This window comes from Camelus ferus, chromosome 14, assembly GCF_009834535.1.
Source record: "Camelus ferus isolate YT-003-E chromosome 14, BCGSAC_Cfer_1.0, whole genome shotgun sequence".
Lineage (NCBI taxonomy): Eukaryota > Metazoa > Chordata > Mammalia > Artiodactyla > Camelidae > Camelus > Camelus ferus.
Window position 1 is genome coordinate 27,723,393 of NC_045709.1, and position 20,895 is coordinate 27,744,287.

Here is a 20,895-nt window from a genome sequence, read left to right on the forward strand (position 1 = left end):
GAGGCCATGGCAGCAGCAGTGACAAATGGAAAACAGAATTAAAAATTTAAGAGATATTCAATTGAATTTGTTCCAGCAAACATGTATTTCACAAACCGACTGTGACAGCCATCGTCGTGACAGATTTTCTCCTAAACATTCAGAGTCAGAATCTCCCCTTCATTTTTTCCCCTTAATCGTTTTTAACTCAGCCTCTCAAAGGAATACACTTATTTTTCTTGACATGCAGGAATACTGCTTTGGCCAATCCTCAGTTTTCTTATCGGACAAAATCCTGCGATGTGTTGGAAAGGTTTATAAATAAAGTTTATTCTTTTGCAAATAAAGATACCTAATTTTAGCTTCCAGAGAGAGTTATTACTACAGCCATTAGAAATTGGGAGTTTGGGATTGGCAGATACAAATGACTATACACAGAATAAACAACACTGTCCTACTATAGAGCACAGGATCTATATTCAATTCCTTGTAATAACCTAGAAGGAAAAAAAATGTATATATTTATATATCTGAATGACTATGCTGGACACCAGAAACTAACAGAATGTTGTAAATCAACTGTACTTCAGTTAAAAAAAAGAAATTCAGGACAGTAAGAGCTGGAAAGCATCACACAGAGCTGGCGCAGCTGAACCATGGACAGCCAGGCTCTCCATGCAGCTTCAGAGCTGGGCACTCCAAGCTAAGTTTTGTTGTTATTTTTGCCCTTTTTTTCGGGGGGGGGGTAATCAGGTTTATTTCTGTGTTTTTTATTGGAGGTGCTGGGGACTGAAGCCGGGACCTTGTGCATGCTAAGCACACGCTCTACCACTGAGCTCTACCCTCCCCACCTCCCAGGTAAGTTTTGCAAAGGTCCAAATGATGAACTTCCAGCAGCAGGATTGTGCTTGGCTTTAAGCCTGTGCCCTGGGGAGCAGTGGAGTCTGCCTCCAGCAAGTCACAGGTGACAAGGTGTGAGACAAGCGCCCAGTCCCTCCTGTCGGAGGAGGAGGGAGGGAGATGAGGCGGGAACCGGTGGCCCCGCCGCACAGCCTGAGGTCCCGCCGAGACTCGGTGACCTTCGGTAGCACAGCTCAGCTCACATCTTCTCCACGGACAATAACTAGCTTCACTCACCTTGCTTTCAGAATTAATAAGACAATCCTTTTAAGGAGCTCATGGCTGCTAAGTACTAATTATTATTATTTTAAGCCATCCTCAGAAGAACCTTTGCTAAAGCACTCTCGGGGAGGCGCAGAGCACCCGGAACAGTGACACAGATGTGCGGGCTTGGTGCAGAGGCAGGAGGGCAGAGTCACAGGCGCGGCTGTGAGAGGCGCGGCTCTTACAGACGTTCAACTTCTTCTGTGGCCAAAGGCCATACTTGAAGGCACTGGAATTTCTTTGTTGTTATTTATATCTCAATCACAGACGGAAAAAAAAAAAAAGACAGGGCATACATCTTGAGTTTAACACTGTATGGGACTCAGGGTTTCAAATACCTCCCCTCTTCAGTGATGCTGGACTTACTCATGAAATTATACACTCGGTCTGTGCAATTAAACATTCTTTGTCACTGAATACATCTGGGGCCTCAGTCTCATCCTTTCAGGCTGGCACCATGATCATGGGGACTTCTTCTGACAAGGTTTGAGTGTCCCCAAGAGCGGATGCTGGGATGCTGTGTGAACTGCCCTTGACTTAGCCCTCACTTACCTGCAAGTGATCCCTAAGAGACCCGAGGCGCCTAAGGGAATATACACATCACTGTGACCTTGTGCTCATTAACCCAAAGTTCAACTGTGCTGGTTCACTTCCCTTCGCCTCCCAGTGGAGAACAGATTATAATTACAAACCCGGTCCTGCTAATTACAGACCTTGGATGCTTGTTAAAATGTTCCCTCACTGTTGGTCTCTAGATTTCTGCTGGCTTGCAGAATCACACTGACTAAAGCAGCGATGAAATGCTGCATAAATAAGACCTCATTTCACATAAGCTAGGGAAAGGACGTCCGTCTGAAGTCATGGAAGCACACCGAAAAAAACAGACACACTGATAATTCTACTATTTATCTCTTCATCTGTCTTTCTACGATTTCTCAAAGCGCCAGCCTACCATTTTCATCCAGGTAGGTCAACAGGATGGAGCTGGATTCTGTCCCTTCCGAGGCGTAATCCAGTGGGATATTTCCATTGACGTCCTGGAGAAGGACATTGGCTCCAGCCTGTAAGTGAAAAAGACCACATTTAACATTACATATACGCTGTTAACACAGAGAGCAGACCAAAACTTTCATTTCAATCTTCTTCAGGAAACAGACCCAGAGAAGTTTGCATTAGATACAGCTGGCAAAAATCACATAAGAAACGGGCTTTTTTTTTTTTCAGTTAGGCAGATTTTTAGCTTTTTTTTCTGTTTTATTATTATTATTATTGAAGTATAGTTACAATGTGTCAAATTCTGGTGTACAGCGTCATGTCCCAGTCATGCATATATGCATACATCCATTTGCTTTCATATTCTTTTTCATTAAAAGTTATTACACAATATTGAATATAGTCCCCTGTGCTATACAGAAGAAGTTTGTTTTTGTCTATTTTTATATGCAAGACATGAACAAGACAAGAACGCCCACTCTCACCACTTCTATTCAACATCGTTCCGGAAGTCTTGGCCACAGCAATCAGGCAAGAAAAAGAAATCAAAGGCACCCAAATTGAAGAGAAGAGGTAAAACTGTCACTATATGTGGATGGCATGAAATTACTTTTTTAAGACAAATAGATACTTTGTGAGACACTCTGATAGTCTAGAAATGTTCCACTGACCCCTGCAAGACGTTAGCCCCAACTTCTCCCCACCTCTCTTGCTAAAACCGAAATATCTGACCCCTGCGCCTGGCTGGCGGCCCTACACCTGCCTGGTTGTTCTAACACAGCAGAGTGCCCTGTGCCTTCAAGGTCTGAATGGAAAATTCCGGCATGAACTTGGGCTGATCTTCCCCAAACTATCTTGTTAAACCCTTAAGTCCCTTGCTCTCCTCAGAAGCTCATGTGAGAACTATTCTCACACTGTAATAGTTTCGATACAGACTTGAACTAGTGGCTTCCAGTTAGTTTTTCTCTTTCCAGAAACTGTTTTCTAACAAGAGCCATAATCCACAGATAGTAATGGATGGAGTGTATTAAATATGGTAATTGCACATCTTTTAGCTTCAAAAGGCTCTCTCTCAAGCAGTTCCGAGCACATCTGCTCCACTCTTTGCCCATCCCAGCCTAAATACAATGATCGAAGTGCTTTTACTCTTTAAAGATTGGTCACATCCATTGTCACCACTGCTCCACATTCTTCAATGAGCTCCCTGAAATTTACTAGGCAAGATCTTCATATGCCTCCAATAACACATCACTAAACCTCGGCCAGACAAATGCAAGCTTCACCCTATTCTTCTTACTGAATAGGAATCTGTATTGCAATGTATATATATGTATATAGTCAGTATGGTTTATATAATACCCAAGTTTATAACTTTACATAAAAAGGAATATCGCACTAATAATTATATATATTTAAAGGTGAGGTTTTGCTTTTTGTATATACACAACTTTCCCATGTCTTAGCAAGTCTGCACAGGTTTTCCAAAGAACTACTCTAATATACTGTAAAAAGAAAATAAAACAGCAGGTCAAAGTGGTAAAATGTCCCATATCTTACTGTTTGCCCTCCACATCAGCTGTGCTGTTCATCTTACCATCTAGAGTGCACCACATTATATTGTCTGTAACCATATAAAGATAATCCTTTATTTGAACAGAGCAAGTTATGCATTTCAGATTTTCACTCATCCAAGGAAAGCGCAATTTTAAGGTCCTAAAGACTTCCAATTATCTTCTAAGTGCATTTCACTTCAGTTCAGTTACTCAGAGTCTGAAAAGAAGTTACTTGAGGCAATAGTCTTAAGCAGACCTTGCTAACGATCCCTTTTCTTAAGTCCCCACGCAGGAGGAGAAGCAGGTTTTGCATTACCTATCCAAGTTAGAGAATCAGTTAAGACATAGAACCACAGGGTGCCCTTACTGAGTTCAGTGCTAATACGTGGGCGATAATCAAGTTCATCTTTTTTCCCAGTGCATACATGTTTCAGATAGCATCTTACAGATACCAAACCTCTGGGTTCCCGACCACAGTGAATATAATTAAGAGTCACATATTATCAATAAAAGCAAAAGTAAACAGAGCAACGTGCTGCTGAGAGAAGCAGTCCACTGGGAGAGAATCTCTTCTATTCTTAACGAAGTAACAAGGCTCTTTCAAAGAAACAGCTTAAACATGGAACTTAAACATGGTGATGAATATTTTAACTGGGTTCTCTCCTTGAAATTTCAACCCATTCATCACCCACGGGTCTCTGCTGCTGAATTACCAGGAGTGACTCTGTGCACGGACTTCCCCGGGGTTAGGAATGGCCCTCATCACAGATCACGCCTTATTCCTCTTTATGTTCCCAGCCGTGCCCGCACATATTAGGTCCTAAATGCAATTTACTGAAATGAATTGAAAAATGAGCAGCCAAACATGAACTTAAATGAATTATTAAAAATTGAAGCACAGAATTCTCATTTTTGTGATACTTCCTTTTTACTACATTTTCTGATATTTAATTTTAAGAGTGTATACATAAAATTGCAAAACCACCATATGCACACTTGAGTGTCCTGCTTCCACTCTTTCTAGATGGACGACAATGTGTGAGGCTTTTTCTTCCTTCCTGCCTTCCTGCCTTCCTTCCTCTCATTTTCCCTCCCTCCCTTCTCTCTCTCTCTCTCTTCCTTCCTTCCTTGCTCTTTCCTTTCTTTGCCACTGGACACGCGTGAGACGACCCCCCTGCAGTGGCTCTGTGCACACACTTGGCTGTCTGGCCTTGGTAGACACCCCAGAAGAGCTGATGCACATGCGATAAAACAAATCTCCTCAATAACCCCCTGAAAAAGCTGTATTTCTTGAATTAAAATTCTGAAATTGGAGATATATATATATAAACCACCGCAGATGAGACTCCTGGCTGACTATCACTCTTAGTCTAACTCAGAAGCTAATGAGCATGGACAGTTGTTAACGGGTCCCTTTGGAACTGAGGCGCTGATGACCCGCAAGGCAGGAGTCTGAGGCAAGTCCGTCAGCTGGGCTTCAAGATAATCAACCGTTGCATGATTGGTTTCATCAGGGAAATAAAAGTAGTCCCTGTTAGATATGCAAAATCAAATGCCTCAAATGCTTCTGCAGCTGAGGACTGGGAAATTCCCACTGGGAGCCCTGAGTACCCTTCCTGTCTCATTATTCAAACTGGAAGGCCACCCAATCTCCAACTGGTCTTAAAACATTTCCTGAGGTGTTGGAAACAGAACTCAAATCAATCACTCTCCTCAAGTAGGAATCCTATTGCCTGTCAGATGACATATGAACAAATAAATGCACATTTCCTGTCAATAAACATTTTATTAGTTTACTTTATGTAGCAATATAATGTCAACATTTGTTGATTGTTTCATTCAGCAGTAATTCTCTGGCACATTGATACTGAAATTTCAATGACAGTACCCAATAGCATTTTAGTGAACAAATTTCTTTTCATATTCGAATACTTTTTGGTAACTTTTAATACTGATATAACTTCAAGTTTACTCAAAGTTGCAAGAGTGGTACAAAGAATTCTTGTGTTCTTGTTATGAGTGTTATGGGTTGAATTGTACCCCCCAAAAGACATGTTGAAACCCTAACCCCTTGGTACCTGTGAACATGAACTTTTTGGGAAATAGGACCATTGCCGATGTGAACAGCTAAGATACAGTCATTCTGGGGTACTGTAAATAACAGGTGTCCTTACAAGAGGGGGGGCACTGGGGACACGACAGATACAGAGGGAAGACGGCCACAAGCCAGTGGGTACTGGGGACCACCAGGAGAGGGAAGAGACACAGAGGGACCCTCTCCTAGAGCTTTTAGAGGGAACTTAGCCCTGCCAACACCTTGAGTTTGGACTTCTGGCCCCCAAAACTGTGAGACGACAAGTTGCTTGAAGCCACCCCGTTTGTAGAACTTTATTACAGCCACCCGGGGAAACTGACACTACCCTTTACCCAAATTCACCAGTCATTGTACTTTTCTACTATTTTTGAGTCACAGGCACCATGTCCCTTTATCCCTAAATAGTTTAGTATACACTCCATATTCCACAGCTGATAATTTCACAGTATCACTCAAAGACCATTCAGTTCCCTTGTAAAATGTCTTTTATATTTTTCTTTAACATTAAGCAAATCCCTCAGCCTTTCTGCTGAATTGTTAGTTTAGTTTCTTATAGGCTCAATTTCTATAAAATGAAAATTTATTCTTATAAATGAGTTAAGCATTTTTTGTGTGTTTTCCTGTAGAGTATTTGCCCTCCAAGTGATTCTATTTCAAGCTAAACCATCTTTATTTCTTTTATATTACTTTATTAATTGAATAGAGCTGCCGTTTTCCAGGATTTGGAAGAAACACGTTTTTTTCAGTGACATACATTTCTACTATAAAAACAAAAAAGGACACAAATGATTGAGGGGCAAATAAGAGAAAACTAGACCAAATTTAACCTCTTACAAGATTACAAAAGTTTCTATTTATAGTCTTGCACCATAAGATGCTTCTGATTATGATTTTAAAAGGGAGGAAGAAGGGAGAATTAGTGGGATTAACTGTGCTCCCTAAAATGACATATTCAACTCCTAACCCCTAATATCTGTGAATGGTCTTAGTGTGGAAATATGGTCTTTGCAGAGAAGGTCAGATGAGGTCATACTGCGTTAAGGTGGACCCTAAACCCAATAACTGCTGTCTTCGTAAAAGAAAAGAGAGGGGTTGGGACACAGAGACACAGGGAAGAAGGTCACGTGATGACGGAGGCAGAGACTGGAGGGATGCATTTATGACCGAGGAACCCCAGGGACGGCGAGAGGTCCCTAGAAGCCAGGGAGAGCCAAGCAAGAATTCTTCCCTAGAACTCGGGGAAGGGAGTCCAGCTCTGCCAATACCTTAATTTCAGACTTCTAGGCTCCAGAATGTAAGAGAATAAACTTGTATTCGCCATTAAATATGTGGTAATTTGTTAACACAGGCAGCACGACCCAGGGGAGAAAGGATAGACCTTGGACAATGATCTTGAGTTCAAATCTACGGTTTGTTTTTGGCCTATGGCAAGTTGCTTAATATCTTTGAGTGTCAGTTTGCTTGTGTGTAAAATCTTCAGGGCTTATGAGAAAAGCCAGATTGATGATAGAAAATCATTAAGGAATTATTACACAATTTTTATTAATAAAGGGAATCATCAAATCATTCATTCTTATTCTTGCATTCTGCATGTTTTCTAAAGACTCTGCATAATTTCTAAAATCTTCGTTAGAGATAAACTAATCAGAAAATCCCAATTCTAAAATAATTATAGTATGTATGAAAATCCACGTCAGGGTCCAAGCTATCACTGAAGACAATGGTAACACACAACTCAATGAGTTTTATACTTAAAGTTTTCACTTTCATGTAAACAAATGGTACAGACATTTCTTTACTAGATGTAAACAAGGAAGATGTACTATGAACCTCTTCTTCTTGTTATTATATGTCTAGTTGGGCTAAAATTAGAAGAATGAATTGACAGAAAAAAACAGCAACTATCAAATCATTTTAGTCAGGACTGACTTGCAAGGCATCAAGGGTATAATTTCCAAGGAAAAGGTGAGAGGAGCAGAGCCTGGAGTGACGTCTACGCAATCTGTTTTCTGAATCAAAGGTGACCCACAACCTTAGTCTCTAAATTTCTTGTAATTTCAGGCAAACAATTGATGACGTATACACACATTTTTTTCCTCAACTGAAGTATTACATATTGTGAAATATTATTAGATGAATATATAGACGTTTATATGCCATCAGATCTTCAAATGGTAACGCACTGAGCTGCCTTACTTACTAAGACAAGCAGCAGGACGACATCTGGGTTATCGCAGGCACAGGCAACGTGCATGGGGGTCCAGAAGTCTTCATCCTGGTGGTTGACGTTGACCCCCCTGTCAATCAGGATCTCTGCAATGAAGACGTTATCGTACCGGGCACACTGAAGAAAAGAGATAAAAGAAAATATACTGTTATAATAAACTATGATAAGCTTTATTCCAAATTTCCTTTCCCTAGGTAGAAAACCTCAGTGCCAGCTTTGGAAGTTGAGAGGTGGCAGACCTAAACTGGGGAGGAATGTATTTATGTTCCCCAATGAACCTATGAGGAAAGAAGCATATGGAAGACTGAAAGGGAAATCGAGTCCACGAACAACAAAGAAAAATGCACTAGCTATTACAGAAGACTAGATCAGTGACTTGAAGGCAGTAATATAAATTATACCAAATGCAACACAGAGAGACAAATGACTAAATAAATGAACAGAGCATCAGTGAGTTGTGGGAAAACTTCAAACTGACTGATAACCAATCAGATTGACAGCACTGAAAATGGAGACTATAAGGATAAATACACGGTTTTATTATTTAAGTATCTTTAAAATTGGTAATTAGAAGACAATCCAATTTTAAAAATTAGGCATAAGATTTGAACTGATACTTCACCAAAAAACTAAAAAGATAGCTGAGTAGTATTCCATCGTATAGAATGAAATTTTGCCATTTGCAGCAATGTAGATGGATTTGGAGGGTATTAGGCTAAGGGAAATAAGTCAGAGAAAGACAAACTGTATGATATCGCTTATATGTGGAACTTACAAAATACAACAAACTAGTGAATATAACAAAAAAAGATGCAGGCTCACAGATCTAGAGAGCAAACTTTGGTTACCAGTGGGGAGAGGGAAGAGAAAGGGACAATATAGGGTAGGGGATTAAGAGTTACAGAGTATTATGTATAAAATAAGCTACAAGGATATACTGCACAACACAGAGAACATGGTCAATGTTTTATAATAATTATAAATGGAGCATAACCTTTAAAAATTGTGACTGTATTGTACACTTGTAGCTTATCTGATATTGTACATCAACTATACTTCCATAAAAAAAGATACATGAATTGTGGTTCACAGTTCTAACATGGTCACTGAAGAATCTTCACATCTTTCTTCTTTCTCTGGTAGTCCCATCCGAGGACATACAATGAGGACAATGCAAATCACGGTGCAAGTTCATTCGGAGGAAGGGGTGAGGGATGCTGGTACTGGGAGGCAGGGAAGCACTTGGGGCAATGGCAAACATATGAAGTTGGAGGATTAGTTCCAGTTTTAAACTAAAATATTTGTGTATCCGATGTTCCATGTCACGTGTAACAATAACCAAAGGGTCCCTACCGTCAGGGCCTGACGGTGTGAGCTGTGTCCCCAGCCACAGTCACTGCAGGTTGGGTACAAAGACTGATGAGGTGAGGACCGAGAATGAAGGCTCAGTAAATCCATTTTAGAATTTGGGGCCTAGACCCAATTTCCTTCAGGAACTTCACATGCAAGTAATTCCTACTCTACTCTCTACCTTTTTGGCAGCTCACCGCGTAATCGGCACGATGCCACCTCCCTCTTCTGTGCCTGCCAGGACAGCCCCAACCAGCACCCCCGGAGTCCCCAGCTCACAAATACCTGAGGTCTGGCTCTTCAGTCTTTTACCAAAGAAGACTTAATTAGACACTGCATTGAAAGTGATACTCACCCTCTCAAGCGATGTTAAGTTTTAAGATTCACATTTCATAGGATTATGAATAATAACTTGACAGCAATAAATACCTTCTAATCACACTTATTTGAAAAGATCATGATGGCTGAACATTCCTGGTACGACGTTCTTACAATGTTACTGTGATAGAATAAACCTAATCCTCCCGAGAAGGAATTTTCTTTGAAAATGCTAACAAATCTTCCCCCCAAAACAGGCTCTTCATCACTGTCACCAATTTCTGGGGACACTTTATAGCACCAGAGAAATGGCAGAGCCCCACTCTACCACCCTCAACAGAACGCTGCCACCATCAGTTACCCGCCCCTGGAGCCTGAGGCCAAGTCTCCCAGCTCCACCATCGTCTCCCTCTCAAAGGGCCAGGCAGGACTAGCTAAAGAAGTTGCAGGACCCAGTGCAGAAAGGAAACGTGGGGCCCCTAATTCAAAAATTATGGAGAACTTGAAGCGCCTGCAAGCATGGGCCGGCCCCTCTGCGCACAAGCCTCGTGCCTGCAGAGCCGGCCCTGGACCGCCAGCCCCTCCCTGTGAGGCGCTCGTGGGACTGACTAGGCTTGGAAGGTGACGACCAGTGCTTCCAGCTCTAGCCCGGGACTTCGCAGTTTCTCGCAGTGCGTCCTTCCGCTCGTTTTTAAGTTTCTAAACACAGGTGATATTTCTCAATGTACAAACCCAATACAACACGCATTATTGATCCAGCTGAAAAGACTCTGAAAACCATGGAAACCAAATGGCAGACAATTCTCAGCTTAAAATGTGCTGTCTTTTCCCTACATCTTATCATAAGGCATATTTTACGTGTTTTAGTTCTTGCTGGCTAAGGAGCAGCATGTCCTGAATGCCCCTGAAATCCATCCTCAGAAAATCAAAAATTCGAAACAGACGGAGTGCGCACACCAAATCCCATGGTTCACACGTGAAAGTTATCTTGTGCCAGCTTCTTTTTTTAACTAGGGTCAGATCTACTATAACATTGGTTTTCTCAATGACGATCTATTTTCAGTGCAAACTTCTCTTTCCCCTTCCTTGTTTTGATTACAAAGCCGCTGGGGCAGAGGAGTCTAGCAAAAGGAGCTGAGACAACCACCAGTTTGACCCAGATACCGATTGCTGAGTGGGCTCCACGTGCCAGGCACAGTTCTAATATTACACAATAGGTACCTCTGAACCTGGCGGCTCTGGGCGGAGGAGAAACAATACCATTTACACCATCAATTTGGATTAACTGTCTTCCGTTTTCTTCTCCTGTGTTTATGGGTTCTTAGTGGTTCAAAAAAACATTTTTACAACCAGAGGAAGAGAGAGGGAGAGAGAGACACAGAGACAGAGAGAGAGGAGAGAGAGACAGACAGACAGACAGACACAGAGACACAGAGAGAGGAGAGACAGACAGACAGACAGAGAGACGGGGAGACAGAGATTTACATCAGCAGTAAAAATGAGTTTAAATCTGTTGCAATTTCCAACATTTTTGACATCACTCTGGAACTTCCACATGGTCCACTGAATTCAGTGTCAATCCCACAGGCCAAACTTTTCACCCAGTGCTTGGATCTGAGCAGAATCGTTCCCCCTTCTCTCCCACTGAATCACATCGACAGACCATATTCATTATCATGTCATCTTGAATATACTTCTTATAATTTTTGCTTTTTTATGTATCTTCTTTCGGGGAAATATACTCCAGACCACCCTGCCATAGACAAACCAGCTAGCATAGTCTAAGTTGAATCGTATTTCTTATTTCCACCTGGATTCCGCACAGCCATAGCTTCCAGCCGATGGACCAGACTCTCATTTTGCTGAACAGACTTAGACGTACTGCTGAGGCGCATCTAGAAATGTTAAGCTTCTCACAGAACTGGTCTCCTCGTAAGTGGCTGTGGACTCTGCTCCGTTAGCTGTGCTCTGGTTTGCTTCACCGGGACACACCAAGATTGTAGCAGGCGGCCCTGTAGACTGGGCACTGGGCTTGGCAAGGTGTTTGAAAACACAAGGACGTGATAACCACCCTTGAGAAACAGGCAGTACAGTTCAGCAGGGCTGAGGGTGTGCAGAGCATTCCACAGGGTCACAGCAGAGGGCTGCTAACTGCCCAGCGAGAACCGGACAGTGAAGTGTGGGAACACAGGACTGGGGTTGGGAGTCGAGGCATTGATGGTCCACTGATTAAGCACGTCTCCTCCGAGGACCGACCACGACCCCAGCATACGCCAAGCCAGAGGGCTGGTATCGTGAACTAGACGTGCTCCCCCACATTCGAGGGGGCAGCCCGGTCAGAAAAGATCTAAGATGCGGGAGTCCGGCGAGCTATGGGGACATCTTAGCAGAGCAGCCCTGAGTGGGAAACAGCAGGAGAAACACGGAGGAAGGAGGAAAACAGACATCTGTGGGATTCATGCCATCTGGCACGTCTAGAGGGTCAGCTAAATGACTAGACCTGTTTAAGGAAGGCTTTCTGAGTGGGTGAGTTCCAGGCTGCCCTGAGGGACACCCTTCTTGACAGGACACTCCAGGTCCCCTACAAGAGATCCTTACCAGGGGTTTCAACGCTGGCGGGTGGAAAGCTTTCTTGGAGAAGCTCAAGTTCTGAGAAGTCTGTGCCTATTTGCCTTCACCCCGTAAGAACGGGTTCGGATTCTTTACAAACTGAATTCCATTGTTGCAGAGACAAAGCAAAACAAAACATTCCAGGAACTTCACTTGGGAACTTTTTTTATAACTGATGCTGCATGAAACAGTTCTGTGTGGTCTGTTCACTCAAAAATGGAAAACTCACTCCTTTCAGTTTCCGAGTGCCTCCACATCTTGCTCTTCCATCACTTTATTTATACGCTAGGTCGTGCACGTGGGTCGTCATGATAAAAATGCACCCACGCTTTGCAGAGCAAGGGTATGATTTTCACCTGGGATTCAGCCGGACACTGATCTAATGCTCTACATCCTGGACTCTGAAGTTCCAATTACGGATGCCAGACATTCCAACTCAAGATCCAACCAGAGAGGGTGGATTTTAACACCAAGCCCAGTCAGGAATCTGACTCTTAAATCACATCCTTGGAATAATTTAAAGGGGCTATTGTTCACAGTAGGTGGCAAGTCGATTTCCCAATTCCAGGACTTCACAGCATCCTGCAATCTCTCAGAACGGCCCAGCTCTCTCTCTCCATGACATCGCCCTTTCCCTCCCATCTTGCCTCTTCGTTTGCCTCTCTGCTTTCTGTTGCTTTGTCCTGTATGGACGCCCTGCAAAGAAACTCTCCGGGAATAGCCCGTGAGGAGGACACACTGTCTTCAGCTATCATTAATTTTCTTGGCAAAACGGACCCCCTGTACAATTTACCCTTCCTTTTCTGGGAAAGCAAAGCAGGGTGGAGTTACATGGTTGTGCCCAGATGCTCTGGCAAAGCGTGGACAACTTCAACATATCAACTCTCTTTCTCCTTTCATACCTACACAGTTCCTAAAATAAGACATCTCTTCAAACACTGTCTCCAGAGTCCTAATATGCTGCCACTTTTCAAAGTATACAGTTTTCTGCATGATTTTTAAAGATAAATGGCTGTTGAGCTGCAGCTACTGCAGTAAATTGCTAATAATCTCTGCTGCTTACAGCTCCCGAGACTTGAGAAACTCGGAGGAGAGCCCAACGGACAGCACGATTCAGAACTCCAGACTTTCTGGTAAGAGTAGGAAACTGATTAAAATATTCAGAATGTTAGATTCTAATTTAAAAAAAAACAAAACATAGCCCTAAGTATTTGTCTGTTAATTTATTTTATTATATGAAGCATACATACTCATTATTTCGAATGTTCAAGCAATATGGAAAAGGAAACAGTCAAAAAGAGATCCTGTCTCTCCGCCCAGGCTGAGTCACTGTTATAAATTTCCTGTCTAGCCTTCGAGATTCCCCCTGCAGTTGAAGAAGATTCTCCCTGTTTCCATCCGTCTGTCTGAGGGTGATGCTGTGCCCCTGTCCTCTAATCTGCTTTTGATATTTACCAGCATGTCCCGGACATGCTTGCATGTATCTGTGGCAGCTCTATGTCTTCATCAGCTACATGGAATTCCACTGCTGAACTGCCCGTCTTCATGGTACAGCTGTCACTCGCCAGGTAGAAGAAAGAGTATTTCCCATTCTAATGTATTTCACTGAAGCTTCGCTGTGGTCTTCTGTGGTCACAGCACAGAACAAAAAGAATTTGCATTTTATACTGCATTCAAGAGGATTTCCTTACAATCAGGAGCTGCTTCTCAGTAGCTTATGCATTAAAGATTATAACCTAAAAGTTTGAATTTTAGCAAAGCCCGCTGCGATTTTGTTTTTGGTTCCATAAATACCATCATTTCTTCCAGAGTTACATTGGAGTTTCTGCCTATACAGCCCTCGTGAGACTAAATCCCTGGAATGCAGGTGTTTTTACTTGGTGTCATTATTTCCTGTCTGTCCGTCACAGTACCTGACACCTGCCAGAAGTGTGATTCATGAATTATTTAATGATGGGTAGGTAAACAGGCAAATTCAGACTTATTGTTGCAAGTTTATTAAAAAGACAATAAAACTAAAGATTGCCTATGATGAAAAAATATCAAAACCTGTTCTCAATGGTCTACTTTGAATACAGGGGGAATTTTTTATCTACAACTTGGAAGTTACTGTGGCATTTCTAATAGAAATCTTACAGAATTCTACACTTGGAGCCAGGTACTCAGTGAATAATAATTGAGTTAAATAAACAAAATTCTGGAAACTCCTCACAATCTCCACAGCTTATTTTCGATGCCCCGCACAAGCACATGATGCCTTTTTCTCAGAGACGTAGCTCTAAGGATGTGTAATTAGAGCCCTGGTGCTGACAGAGCTCAGGCTGCATCAAGCAGGTGGCCCAGGAGGTGGGGCGGATGGCAGAGACGCTGGCTCTTGACATCTCAGAGGGCGAAGCTGCCTCTTCAGTACCGACGGCATTTTGAAACTCTGTAATTTTCTCTCTCTGGCAACCCGCAGTTTTTCATTTGTCTTTATTTACTCGGTAACCCCAGGAAGAGGAGGCTCAGTGCTGAGCCCACGTCCCTCCAGCCGAAGGGAGGCTTTCTTACGTGTGCTCCAGCTCCAGCGCCCTGCTGCCTCCCAGCCCAGGCCTAACAGTGGAAACCTGCGCGGTGTTTGCATCGGATCCACAGGTAACGAAGTGCTTCTCTTTCATCTTCCCATCTCTTCTTTCTTCTGACGCTATCAGTGCTGAACATTCATAGTCTGTTACCCGGGCCTCCTCAGCAGGCCAAGAGATCCTTACGTTCTTAAAGCTCATCCATTCATCCACGTGTGATGCACTGAGTATCTGCGGTGCATCACATGCTAAGAATAGAAAAATACCTAAGACACCCCAGTTTTTGACAATTCCGTCTAGCAGAGAGAAAAGGCACCTTATCAAAACAAGATTGACAGCAGAAGCAAGGGCCACGTGTTACGAGACCTTGAATAGACAAGCACTTAGTCAGGAGGCTGAGGAAAGGCTTTGGAGCTGACCTCTGAAGGTGGCCGCGTGGTCTCATCATTTCCCCCTCTCTCCCACCAGTTCATCCATCTTCCAAGTCTGCTGTAATCTCTGGTTTATTTTTCTATCTCCCTCAGAAAACGAAGCTCTATAAAGACTGTGTTTTGCATTTTGTGCTCCTAACATCTGTCACAGCATCAGATGTGAATTAATTTAATCAGGTTCATGGGTTAATGTGCCTACCCAATAAATCTGCTGAGGGCCGGGCACTCCCCTAAGCACCGCAGATGCAGCCCTCGTGGAGCTGACAGTCTGGTAAACAGAACAGAATCACACAGACCTATAATCTGTTTTTACAGGTAGTTGTGGCAATTGTGCAATAAGGAAGGAAATAACCACCTGGGTAAAAGCTGAGCTGATACAACATTGTTTTGCTTATTTGTTGAGTACCACTCACGTTCAAAAGCATCTTCTTTAGGCCAGAGACTCTGACTCCACTTGCTAAAGATTATTTACAAACTATAATGCGAGTAATTAACAAGTATCAGTGCATCATTATGCAGTCCTGCTGATCTGAAGCACATTATTGCGCTGATCGTCATCCGTTAGATGCGCATTTTGCTACTGAGTCCTGGGCCCATAACTGGTTCTCCTTCCACCCACGCTCGCCGGGTCATCACAGTTCTTACCAGATGGAGCAGGGACCCTCCTGAGGACACGGGCGCGTGGGGGTCGGCCCCTTCCTTCAGGAGTCGCAGCGCTGGAAAAATGAGAGAGAGCGGAGTTACAGCACATCTCTCCTGCACACCCTGAACCCAGCGGGGCTGCATTTCATTAGCACCTAAAACACAAACAGCATCGAAGCAAAGAGGACATATTAATCTCCATCCGACCTCATTTTGTGGTTTTTCCAATTGGCCACAGCATTTCTCCTCACACTGAAACTTCTTCCTCGGTTTGTCAGCATCATTACCCATCACAGCCATGCAAACTATTCAGAAAGGGCAACACAGCTGTAAAATTTACTGGTTCGAAGTGCTTGGCCTATGCATCCTTTGTAGAACAAATAAAGAAAAAGCAAGAAATGACTTCATTCAGCTCATGTATCCTTCAGTTCCCTGAATTTTTAATTTTTTAAACTCCTTATGATCCATTGGTTTAAAACAATAAAAGTTTACACTTGGCACATTAAATTTCCCTTTGCGCAATTACCCCTTGGCCTGGCTTCCACCATTCTCAAAAAGCCATTTATATCTAAATTAGTAATGTCAAGTAGATCAAAATGCATGTCGCTTATCAAAATAAACGCACAGTTGCAAAGTGCCCCGTGTTTCCATTTGAATGGCAGAGGTGACTGGCTAGGACATGGAAGACTACCGGCACCGGGAGACGGTGTCACACTCTCTGCTACGTGCAGTGGACCCCAAGGCCAGCCTTACAGGGACGCCTGTCCCTTCCCCAGGACACTGTCCCAGTTTCCACTGTTAAGCAGTATCACAGTTTTAATAAAAAGCCATTCATGCTTTTTCCACAAAAAAAAAATAACTCGAGCAACTCAAGTTACTCTATTCCGTTATAACACAGAACTACACAACACGACTCAGATTCGAGCCTAATACCTCCCTGAGCCACTGTCTTTCCACTAACTCTCTCTGTCATCTGGAATGTTACCTGAATGTATCTTCTTTTCTGCGTCACTCCAAATCTTTTATCTGTTCCAACATCTACTTTGTCACTATCTTCCCCAACTCTAACTGCACATCACGGAGAGCAGACCGAGGTGCTCCTGCACACTCCTCCCTCTGGGAAGGCCGTGTCCCGGGTGATGTGCCCAGTGGGTATGAAGGTGAGGCAGGTCAGCCCCTCCGACGCCCGGCTAATGTGAGAGCAGAGACAACCCACAACCAGCCCACGGTGTCCTCCAGACAGCCCTTCCTAAAACCGAAGCACCCTCGGTCCGAGTCTCCCTCCTCAGGGACGCCGAATACACTGCTGTCCTCTCTGACCAACAGCAGCACTTGGCCCGGTTCCTTGATCTTGTAGCCCCTTCACTCCGGCCCCCTCCCAGAATGAACTCCCTACCTAGAAGCATGTCCACATCTACTCATTTACCAGATGGCTTTCCCTTGATGATACTCTTTCTTCAACTCATAATTTAATTATTTTCATAGCCTAGATTCTCCAAATGTGGGTAGTTTGTTACAAAAAAAAAAAAAAAAAAAAACCTGTCAAAAGTGGTGACCTTATAGGATCTGTTGTAATTCGTACCACGCGGCTCACCGTTTGCTGACTCCGGCAGCTCCCTTGTCAGCCGTCAGGAGGCCTTTGCCTCTCTTGTCTTCTGTGTGATTTTAATAAGCATCCTGCTGCCTGGTCGTAGGCAGACTCTATTTCTCACTCTCCTTCTCTGCCTCTCTCTATACATATGTGTAGTAAGTGAATGCACATCTTATTCCCCCACATACTTTTTACCCTTAATTTTAAAAAGTCTGTTCATGACAACAGAAAAGTTCAGTAACTACATTTACCAATGGTTTTCTCAGAAGAAAAATCACACTGTTACCCTAAGATTTTTTTTTAGCAAATAAAAGTATTCATCCTGAACTAGCTAATATCTATCTGGTAATTTGTATTCCTCACAGCAAAGAACTTGTACTAATAATGACTACAAATATAGCATCAGGCAGATTATATTAGTTAAAACATTAATAAAATGCTGTCATATTTTTATATAGAATCCACTATGCACATGGGCGGTGATTTTGTAAATATTATAAATCTCTCTATGCCTTAGTTTTCTATCAGTAAAATAAAAGACTACTGTTGGACTCATATCACGACAGTATAATGAGAACTAAGTGAAACAATATATAGCACACTAAGCACGCCTCCCAGCGCTGCGTGAGGATCATGACATGATTTCTATTAGAATAACTATAAGTCATAAAAACCCATAGTAATATATCGCAGAACATGTATCTTAAGGTTTATTCTAAATTTTCTCAAAACTCTCTGATTATTAAATGTTGAATTTAAATGTAGGACATAAGCAATGCAAATTTAGCAATATTCATGGAAGGATGAGGGTACAATTTATCAGGCAGGAAGAGGGGGGTGAGGGGGACAATGTAGGAGATGATGGAAGGGTGACAAGCAAGGGGGGTGTGAAAAGTCCCTTAGGAGTGGGAATACCTCCCAAGCGGGTATGACTTGGAGGAACATGTTGTGGGGGATATTTTACATCCCACTGCAGGAGTTGGACATCATTCTGTGGCCAATGAAGAGAATCACAGGATTTTAAGCAGAGGAGGAGAAGATTCATTAGATAAGTGCTACGGGCTGCATGTCTGTGTATTCATATGTTGACGCCTATTCCCCAACGTGATCACGGTATCAGGAAGGGGGCCATTTGGCAGGTGATTAGGAGGTAATGAGGGTGATGCCCTCATGATGGGATTAGTGCCCTTATAAGAGGATGAAAAGACCAGAGCTCTCTCTCTGGCAGGTGAGGACACAAGGAGAAGATGGTCACCTATAAACCAGGAAGCTGGACACCACCAGGAGTCGAATCTGCTGGTGCCTCCCTCCTGGACTTCCCAGTCTTCAGTGCGTGGGCCAACTGAGACAGTAAGTGAGGGCAGACAAAGGCTAGACGGGCTCTTTTGCTCGCCCTTGTGGTATAAACCCCAAATGCGGTTCAGGCTCAGGGGAGGGGGCGATTCACTGACACGAGGGCCCGTGGCTCCGTGGCCATGAACATCCTTCTTGCCACATGAAACAGACAAAGAAGCCCCAGCTCTTCCTTCATCTGGCCAGACATCAGCCTCAGGAGAAGAGAGGGGAGAAATTTGGCATTTTCCTTTCCTAGAGAGAAATATGGTTTTCTGAAGGGCTGTTCACGTTATCGGATAGAACTAGATCAGAACCACAGACTGGATATGGGCTGGTTTGCCCCTGAATACGATGGGTGCAGAGCAAGAAGAAGACAAAATCAACTATTGATGAAATAAACAAACAACATGTTCTTCACATACACAAATTGCAGAGTGAGCTAAATGCAATGCCTCTGCTAAGGGTTAAAAGTTGGACATTGTAAGGTACCTAGATAGAAAGAGATAATGAAGAAAATATCACTTGCATAGTAAGCACGCCCTGGGCACTTTTCTAAGTATGTAGGGTCTGATACAGCTCCAAAGACTTTAGCACAAGAGTTAATTTGATTCTCTCAATTCTATGATACAAATACTACAATTGCCACTGTTTTACTAGTAAGGAAACTGAGGCCCATAGATAATGAGACGCCCCCAAGCCACGCGGTGGGGTGGTGGAGCTAGAACTAAGTGTGGTTGGTGCGACTCCAAGGATCGTGTTCTTAACCACGAGGAGCATCTTTACCTCTCATGTCACCAGAGAGCTGAAGGTGACCCTTCAACCCAGGAACAACAACAGGCATCAAGATCGTGTTAATGCCCTCATAATTACTGATTTTGTGGGAAACTCCAAATTTAGGTTAAAATACTTTCTCCAAAAAGTTGTGGGTTGAAAGCAGCTTTGTAACGACGCGGTTGGAGCCGACAGTCAAGTGAAATGGCCCACGACGCCGAGTCGCTCTGTTACAATGAAATCTGCAAGGAAGCAGCCTCAGGAAGAACAGCCATCTGGGGACCAGATAGAATAATGATGCTTCCTTTTATAGACTTACTGCTTGGAATTGATTCAGCATTTATTGTGTATCTGTGGCTTCATCATCAAGCTGCCACAGAACTCCATCGAAATGTCTGTGCGGGGGGCATGATTTGATATTTAAAAAGAAACATTCACTCTCTAAATCTTCAGCTATTGGGGTAAAAATGGATGGAGGTACAGCACAACATTTTCCTCAGGAGCTTCAGTGGAATCTGCAGCTGTCTCCACTAAACTCCCCAGCATCACCAGCCATAATCAAACCCAACGGGTCCACCCGATCATTATTTTAAGTCTCTAGACATGACCGTGATTTATCTGTGTTGATGACATACAGAACATTGATGATCATCACTTGACAGCAACTTGATGACAGTAAGTGCTTTGGGGTCATAGGAGCTGGGGTGGACATCTGACCGCACTGCAGTCTATGACTACTCTCACCTGCCTCTCATAACAGTGCGTCTGTATTCACAAAAATTTTACGCTTAAAATCAACAGAGGACAGGAAGAGATAAACAAGACATAACCATGACTTCTACATTTTGTTCTAGTTAGAAGCCCTGCAAAAGGCATTTTCTAGGAAGAGAAGAACAAATCACATGGTAAAACGATAGCAAATAGCCAACCTGGTTGAAGGATATATGGGAGTTCTTTGTACAATTTGGAGGTTTAATTTGATTTCTAAATAAAAGGTTACAGTGAATAGCAACAAGAAAAGAGGCCAGTGTCATTTTTTTTTTTTCCTGCAATGACAATAGAACCAAAAAATGTCAGGACTTCTAAAAATGTAGGTGTGAGAACATCCATTAACAACTGATAATCCTCTAAGAAATGACTTACAAAGTTTACCCTAGCTCATCAGTATGTCAACAAAGAAGGGACAGAGAACACAGGAATATAGAAATGACATTATCAACACCACAGAAAGGCCTATTTGCTCAGAACACTAATTAATATACAGATTTCCTGTCC

General features: G+C 43.0%; 1 protein-coding gene across 1 annotated transcript in view; it reads right to left on the reverse strand.

Moving 5' to 3' along the window:
* Window positions 1–20,895, reverse strand: part of MYO16 (myosin XVI) — a 437,171-nt gene that overhangs the window by 283,466 nt on the left and 132,810 nt on the right. Inside the window, exons 3-5 of the mRNA XM_032496671.1 lie at window positions 15,927–15,997; window positions 7,985–8,128; window positions 2,096–2,204 (exon numbers count right to left, since the gene is read on the reverse strand). Of these exons, the coding sequence (XP_032352562.1) occupies window positions 2,096–2,204; window positions 7,985–8,128; window positions 15,927–15,997 (324 nt within the window). The remainder of the gene's footprint in view (window positions 1–2,095; window positions 2,205–7,984; window positions 8,129–15,926; window positions 15,998–20,895) is intronic.